This window comes from Phacochoerus africanus, chromosome 7, assembly GCF_016906955.1.
Source record: "Phacochoerus africanus isolate WHEZ1 chromosome 7, ROS_Pafr_v1, whole genome shotgun sequence".
Classification (NCBI taxonomy): domain Eukaryota; kingdom Metazoa; phylum Chordata; class Mammalia; order Artiodactyla; family Suidae; genus Phacochoerus; species Phacochoerus africanus.
This window is the reverse complement of record NC_062550.1, coordinates 80,118,639-80,127,445: the sequence shown is the minus strand read 5'-3', so window position 1 is coordinate 80,127,445 and position 8,807 is coordinate 80,118,639. Positions and strand designations below refer to the sequence as shown.

General features: G+C 41.1%; 1 protein-coding gene across 2 annotated transcripts in view; it reads right to left on the bottom strand.

Annotated features, from left to right (window-relative positions):
* Nucleotides 1–4,754: 4,754 nt before the first annotated feature.
* Nucleotides 4,755–8,807, bottom strand: part of ANO6 (anoctamin 6) — a 223,348-nt gene continuing 219,295 nt past the window's right edge. For both annotated transcript variants that reach the window (XM_047788025.1, XM_047788026.1), the window contains one exon: nt 4,755–8,009. In XM_047788025.1, coding sequence (XP_047643981.1) covers nt 7,803–8,009 — 207 coding nt within the window. In that variant the 3' untranslated portion in view covers nt 4,755–7,802. The remainder of the gene's footprint in view (nt 8,010–8,807) is intronic.

The window sequence follows — 8,807 nt, the reverse complement described above, 5'->3', positions numbered from 1 at the left end:
TCAGACATACACCTTTTAAATCATTCTCCTATGGACAAGGAGTGACAGGACATCGATATCATGATAGTCTTGCTTAATCTCTGTCTTGGTTGGGTTGGTCCCCTATTGCAAGGGCCAAGTGGCAATCAGTCATGACAACCACACATCAGATGAGTTCAGGAGTTTGTGCCATGCAGCATTGGGCTAGAGGGATTGAGAGCTTGAGAGTCCTAGATCCACTTCACTGGCTTTACCTTGGCCTCTATATATCTGGTAACAAAATCATTGGTGTCAACCCACCTCCAAAGCCAATTATTTTCGACTTGTAGCTCATTTCATTGGTGGGCTAGCAGTTGGTGGCCAGCAGAGAGCTTACAGCAGTGGCTAGGGAAGTAGCAGCATCTATATCATAGACAAAGAGGACACACTTCCTCATAGCTCACAATCAGGACTTCTCACCACTGAGCCATTGTACCACACCAACCCATCTAGCTTTACCCACCTTAATCTAGTATCTTGAGTGATCAATTTTCATTTCCATTTTAACCTTATTCTGTTTTCCTGTGTATTCTTCCTATATCTCTTGACTGGAAACAACTTGATATTAGGGAAGATAAGGCATTCATTCTTTTATTCATTGACTCATTCAACAAGTATTTATTGAATATTTACTCTACCAGGTCTGATACAGAAACAATAATGGTATTATTCCCCTTGTTTAAAATGTTAAAGGAATAACTTTAATGGCATGACTCCCTGCATATGGCTTATGGGATCAATATACAATTATGTTTTTTCAGTGCACCTCTAAACTGGCACCAGGATTTGTAGTTCTGACTGCTTTTTGCATCTAGTCCACTAATATTGCTGGTCACACTTCCTCCACTGGGACCCCACAATCTCCAAGCAAAACAACTTGGAATCCAAAGTATATACACAAATATGTGCTGAATGTGGCAGGATACACAAGAGAAACTGCAGCAGGCCTCGTCAAACTAAGCAGTCTAGGCTAGGCAGCTGGGAAATAAATTAGATCAAGAATTCAGCAGGTTTCAGGCAGGGATGAGGGGTTTACTGGAGTAGAAGCACCAGTGCAGCCTTCGTGTTGGAGCTGAGCTTCACAGACATCACCGATATCAACCAAAAGATGGATTTTATGTACATTCAGAGTGGAAAGGGCACACCACTCTTTCCTGCCACTTTTTCACCTGGAGTTTTATACATGGATGCCATGGTTGGCCCTGGTTCAATTTTTTAGTATTATAAAGCAATGGTTCTCATACTTTTTGGTCACCAACCCCCTTCCTACCCTTAACATATTAGGAACTCCTGAAGACTTGAATTTATGTGAATAATATCTATTCATATTTAGTGTATTAAAAATTAAAACTGAGTTTTTAAAAATCTATGAAATTTAAAAATAACAATAACCTCATTGCATGTGAAACATGTTTAAATGAAAAATATTTTTCAAAATGAGAGAATAGTGCACTGTTTTATAGTTTTAATGTCTGGCTTAATAGAAAACAGCTGGATGCTCATAACTGCTTCTGTGTTCAATCTCTGGCCATATCCCATGTTATGTAGCCTCTGGAAAGTCCTCTATACTCTCATAAGAAAACGAGAGTGAAAAAAGCAAATCAAATCCTTGTATTATGACAATAGTTTTTATTTTTGTAGACCTCCTGAAAAGGTCCTAGACCCTCCCAAAGGAACCTACCTAGACCACACTTCAAGAACCACTGTTCTAGAATCTCATGACTAACAAGGTGCTTTCAACATTTGTCAGTATTTCAGGCTTTTCCACCCAAGTTCCAATGAAGAGAGGAAAGCAAATGTAGGACCCAAGGGTCTAGATGAAGCAGTCCACCATGAGCATACAATTCTCTGAAGATTGTATCAAAAATGCATTCACATTTTGCATTCAATTCTATAACATATGTTTAATATTGAAACACTCACCTCCAAGATGATGCCTCATATTCATCCTATGGTTTCTTATACTTCCTGGCACACTGAATCCAGTGTGTGTGACATTAAGAGACTTTAACATGGCACTGACTGCTGGGAACTATTTAGCCCCATTTCATGGATTTGGAAGCTAGAACTTAGGTTGAATAATTTAGTGGAAATGAAGACCAACCAAATGATAACAAACAAAGGCTACTTATTCTGAGCTTGCTGTAGCAAGGGCGTCAGCCACTGTCATTTGTGTTCTGGCAGAACTCAAAGACAGGCAGAGGAGTGGGAAAGTTTTTTATAGTGGGGGAAAAAAAGGGAAGGCTTCAGTTGTGTCCTGTTGGAGGCTGTTGGCATGGGGAAAATTAGTGTCAGGCTGATAGAAGGGGAACATCAATCATGGAACATCTGTGATTGGTGAGAGGTGCATATTTGGCTTTTTCTGGTTGGTTCTAGGTTCAAAGTAGGGATAAAAATTAGGGAAGCTGTCAGATATTAATCAAGTCGTGGCTATTGGGGCTGTTTCATGGGCTATTGTTTAGCTTCCTGGACTGTCACTAGAGATAAAAGTCTGACTTCCTACAAGTCTGTCTGGCTTCCTGGTCTGATTATTAAAGTCAAGGGATTGGTTTCCTGGGCTGGTTGTTGCAGGTTATGGGTCAGAGTTCTATTTTTATATATGGTCTGGCCATCTGGCCATTGTCCACTTGTGCATTCAGTCTCCCAGTGACGAGGGGTGACATGGGAGAACAAGGCTTTGTGAAAGAATCCTCAAAAGAGCAGAGTGGTTTGCAGTTCCTCCACTCATGACTTCTTCGTCACAGTTGGTTGCAAAACTGGAATACTTTAAAAGGAAATCGACTACATTTCTAATTGGTATTTTAGATATTTTAAAGGTATTAAGTTTGGTTCCACTTTGCAAACACTCAAAAGTCTTAAAATGTAAAATTTGCTGAATTTATGAAAAGAATAGGATGTGGGCTCAATGTAAATGCTTAAGAACTTGGCTTTCTGTAACTTTAATAAACTGAATATAGTTTTTAAAAATCAAAGCAGATTTCTGAAATCCCTGTTGGGCAAAATGACTGCCCTTGATGGTCCTAACTTATACTTTCTGGGATCTCTGGGGAGTGGGCTGGGCTGGGCTGGGCTGAGGTGACAGCAGGACTCAGGTTTCCTGCACAGCTTTCCTGTCTAGCTTGGGATTTTTCTAACAGCATGTTGCATTTTTTTTTTTTAATCATGTAATTTTATGACTTTAAAAAAGTTAAAATTTCCTTGCAACAAAATCATGTTGATAGTCAGATCATGTGAAGGTAGACATCTAGCCTGGTACCTGGTGGGTCAGATAAATACCAATTATTGGGAGTTCCCGTCGTGGCGCAGTGGTTAAAATAGAAATTGGAGTTCCCGTCGTGGCGCAGTGGTTAACGAATCCAACTAGGAACCATGAGGTTGCAGGTTCGGTCCCTGGCCTTGCTCAGTGGGTTAAGGATCCGGCGTTGCCGTGAGCTGTGGTGTAGGTTGCAGACGCGGCTCGGATCCTGTGTTGCTGTGGCTCTGGCGTAGGCTGGTGGCTACAGCTCCGATTGGACCCCTAGCCTGGGAACCTCCATATGCCGCGGGAGCGGCCCAAGAAATAGCAACAACAACAACAACAAAAAGACAAAAGACAAAAAATAAATAAATAAATAAATAAATACCAATTATTTAAGATTTAGTCATTTCTCCCAAATGAGAAGGGGGTATTTTGCTAAAGTATGAATTTATAGGTTTTCATTTTCTTTTTAGGACCATGCCCACAGCATATGGAGGTTCCCAGGCTAGGAGTCAAATTGAACCTGCAGCTGCCAGCCTACACCACAGCCACAGCAACACCAGAATTGAGCCACATCTGCAACCTACACCACAACTCATGGCAACACTGGATCCTTAACCCACTGAACGAGGCCAAGGATCGAACACACACACATCCCCATGGAAACTAATCGGGTTTGTAACCTGCTGAGCTGCAATGGGAACTCATAGTTCATTCTTAGAATTGCTTGTAAGAATGAACTTATAGATGCTTCTTTGCTGGACTTAAATTCTTGAAGGGAAAAATAAAAATTATTTTTATTATTTATTATTAGTACCCGTTCCAAGAGCTTCATTTTAGAATCAGGAAATGCTTCTTCTTGTTGGTCCAGTTAAAGATTATATTTGACTTAATTTTACTGGAAGCCAAACAAGATTTAAGCTGGTGGGAAAAAAAAAAAAATCAAAGGACAGAATGAGTTAATATTGGGGATATATACTGTGCAGGATTTAAAAAAAAAAAAAAAAGCTGTTTTTTGTAAAGAGATTTTCCTTTCCTTTTCCTCTTATATATCCTTCTCCATAATTCCCCCTTTCTGTACCTAGGGCCACAGCAGGTCCAAACAGCTTATCTGAGCCTTGTTAGAAAGAGGGCCTCTCTGGGTGATTTGTCTCAGGTTGAGAATGCAGAAGCATCTTTATGCATTTAGAGAAAAGCATCTCTCCCTTGTAGCTGATGCAGGCCCACATTTGGCACACCTGGTCTCCAGGTGTGGTGCCCTGTGCAGGCCTCAATCCCAACAACTGTATGCAGCAGCCTTGGCTGAAACCCCATCCCAAATTTTCCCCAGAAAAAAACATGTTTCTAATTAAGTGTAGGCTATGAAAAATAAAATTTTAGATATCATCCACATAAAAGCGCACATCTGTTATCTGAGGAATACATAATTGGTAAATAGATACACATCTGCTCGTTCTTAAAAACATTAAGACACTTACATACACTGTAGACCACAGTATTGTCTTTAAAAATGAATTTATTAAAATGCTCATAATTATAAAATATTAAAATGCACAGAAATTTGCAAAATATTACAAACTTTATATCTTATGCCACAGTGTATGAAAAGCATCATGAATATTTTGGTTTTACTTTAATTAAGCGGCTTATACAGTTTAACTTTTCAAACATCTTAAAATATAATATGAACACGAGAAAATGGTAAGAAGTGTTTCAACAACAGAACACATTCTGCCCCCCCTCTTGCGAATGCACGTTTTCTGAAATTCAACATGCACGTGCAACTACAAGGAGAAGGCTTTTGGTGACAGTTTACAAGATGGTCTTGTTTTAGTTTTTCAAACGAAAATGAAACCTTCCCCTTCCTACTGACATATCTAAAATATCTGAGGGATATCTAAAGAAAAACCCCCTGAGTATGTTGGTCTAATGCTCCATTAAAATTCACAGGCATCACAAAAGGATAAAAAATAAAGTTTCTCTAGTGGTTACCACCAGGCAGGTCTAGGGCCAGATGTTCCCTTTCTAGGTGCACCACCACTCCCATCCAGTTTTCCAGAGTTCTGCCTCTGCTCACACTTGCAGATCCAGCCCATGGCTGTCTTCAGACACAGCCCCACATTTTTTTCATCCCCAGCAAGTCGGCTAGACTTTCATGAACACTGTCAGTGTCACAGGTGACCCTGGGTCCCCACGACAACCTAGCCATTTTGGGGAGTACTGGCAGGGTCATACATCACATTTGCTACCTTTAAAAACGTAGAGGACTTTCTCCCTCCTGTCCACAGAAGCACATTTGAAACTATGAAGATGATTTATGAAAGACGATGTATGAAAACATAAATGCACAATTCTTTTCAAGTTCTATTTTATATACAAGGAGATAAGGCAAAAACACCTCCTTTTCTATGATGCCGTGAACACTGAGGAACTGCCAAGTTCAACACTAGGAAGATATTCCTACACTTCAGAGAAGCCAAAGGTAATAGGAGGAGAGGGCACCCCGTCCGTCTGGGAGCAGCATCCCAGGTGAGTGGGGGAAGGGATAAGAACGGTTCCCCACTGGGAAGAAATTCATTTCCCCATCTCCCTTGCAGGCAGACCTCCCATAGCCTGTCGTCAGCACTCTCTGATCACACTGTTAACGTGATCAAGAAATGTCCCTGATTCACTGTGATGGTTCGAAAGTCCAGAACACTGTTTTGATGAATCCTACATCAATACTGGTTTGTTTTTTAATGTTCATGGCAGATATTTAGAATTATGAACTGGAGTTAAGCTACTCTATTATAACAAGCCTGTGAATCTGCTCACTGCAAAGGGTTTCCTTTTCCTTCGCTGCTGGAACTCCGAGTGGCTTAGCTCCTGTGGCACCTGGGCATTTAGCAGCATCCCAATGGGTGGCAGCCCATTGAGCGAGAGCCCGGTGCCAGACACTCTCTCCTGCACCCAGCCCTGCCCTGTCACCACTCACGGGTGAGAGATACAGACACTTTGTCTCCTCCAGAGCCTACCAGAGGGCCTGGCACCTGAATGGCAGTGAAACGAAGTAAAGACTGCCAAGCTGCAGGAATCAAGGGCACAATGTGGACGGTGGGGCAGGAGTTCAGCAGGAAGCTACCCTCCAGCTGATGGCAGAGTCTGGGACCAAAGCATTTTCTTTCCTGACCCTTAATTGCCTGACTGGTTCGAGGGAAGGCTGGAAACGCAAATCAAATCCAGTCTCTTCTTCTTGATGGGGAATAATCTGGGTATACTTCTGTCTCTCCCTCTCCCTCCCTCCCATTGCTCCCCTGGTGCAAACATGCAATTACAAATAAGTTACTGGGCTGGGAGTAAAAGAAGGGAGGGTGTGCTGAGCTACCTTCGTCGCCACGGCAGATGCTTTAGCATGCTGATCATTTGGACATGCAGAATCTTTGCCGTACGGTGCTCCCCTCCCAGGAAATCAGTGTGGTCACACTGAGGGCACTTGCACAGCACCATCCTGTTACAATGGCCGTGAGCCACGCGTAACAGTGCTTATGGTTTATAATTCCATATTTCCTGGATCTCAGGGATAAAAGGCAACTGGTGGGAACTTGATGGGTTCATCTTTTCCAAACCCTTATGTTGATAAGTATGTACTTTAAATTCCTTGATTTCATTTTTTTTTTTTTTCAGGAAAGGATCTATCTTTAGAAGAGGTAAATTAATTATCCTGATCAATATGAGTTACAATTCTATTTCCATCTGTAACTTTCCCTGCTTTTGTCATCATATTCCCTTGAGAGTTGCAAAGCAGTCAACATTGATTAGGCACAGAATATTTTAGGAGTGCTCCTGGAAGATGAAAGGTGTCACTGTGAATTAGCACAAATATGCTTCGGAACCTTGCTAGCTTCATTTCCAATCCATTAAGAGTATTTCTCTGCGACGGAAAGACAGGCTAAGATGAAGACTAAGACGATCTCCTCTTACTAGCTGAAGTTTCCTTTTCCATACGAATGTGGTCATTTACCTAAATATTGTGACGTCTTGAGTCTATCTGCCACGTCATTCGGCTTTCAAATTGCATTCTGCGTTATCTGCTTCTAATCACACAACGGCTCGCATGTCTCATCTTTAACGATGGTACTGGGAGGGAAAGAGCTCTGGAATTGATCTGGCACAAGGGAAGAAATGAAACAGTGCCTAAACACAGGGTCATGTGCTTGAGAACAGAAAGGAACAAACATAATCAAATGGAGGAAAAAAAAAAAAATCCATTCTGCTCTACTTGAGATTGTAAGCACATGAAGAGACTTCTTCAGTATTACGAAAATTGGCATTTATCAAAAGAGTAACATTTTTGGCTTTCCAGGTGGTTAGTTTTATGCCCTCCTTGATCTAAATTTTACGTTTTCCAGTTCCTGCATGGCCACCTGAAACTGGAAAATAATCTGCGTGAAAATGGCAAGGCTTAAGCCTTCAATTTGCCAAAGTGATTTTTCTCATTAGTGATTCATAATATATTTTGACAGAGCTAAAAACTCTTTAAAGTGCTTTTCAGAACATAAAGCTCTTCTTAATCTACTTTTGGTCGTAAATTGTTATCTACCACTTCTACCATCTTCTCCACTATGACCCCTATGTTTTTGGTCACATCTTTGAGGTGATTCTCACGAAGCAGCTTCTGAGTTAGGTATTTTTCTCTCTTGATCTTGCTCTTCGTGCTTTTTGACACATCTGGAATCGTGTATGAAATGATAAACTTCACAGAGTATATGACGTGCTGAGGGAGAGAAGGAAAAGGTCAACCATAAAGGGATGGAGGGGAACACGGCCTTTTTCCCACTGCTCTTTGCCGGTCATCAGAGCAGCACATCGGGACAAGGCGCTGGGCATGCTGCGCCTTCACCCAGTCTCTCCCGCCATGGTGTGGCTCTGCTGGGAAGCCACAGCTTGTTCCTTTATAAATTTCAACAATACCATTTGATCTGTAGAAAGGACTACACCTCACATCCAGACGACTCACCGTGACATTGACAATGCTAAAATATTTTCGTGTGTGTTCCAATCTCATCCCTAGGCGTCTTCCCCAAAGGTAAACACTAACTCATCTGCACGCGTATACGTGTATCATTTTCTTTTATCTTTGAATAGTTTAACAAAGAATGTATATATCCCCAAATAGTATCCTGTTTAGTTTTACTCAATTTAAGCTCCATAAAAACGGTGTGATGCTGGGTAGTATAGTCTTTTGAACATTGCTTTTTTTCACTCTAAATTGGTTTCTAAGATTTATCACTGTTCTTGTGCCTAACTGTAGTCCATTTTCGTGTCTGTATAATATTCCACAGTGTGAACACACTATAATTAATGCGTTCCTTTATCAAAAGGTTTTGGGTTTGTTTCTAGTTTCTGTATTAGAAAATGATGTTGGGAATGTTTTTGCACTTGGATTCTGGAGAGTGTCTGTGAGTTTCGAAAGAGTATATATCTAGGAATAGAACTGCTGAGGCCCTATGTTACATGAATGTTTAATTTTACAAGATGGTACCAAGCATTTTTCAAAGCAGCTATACCAGCT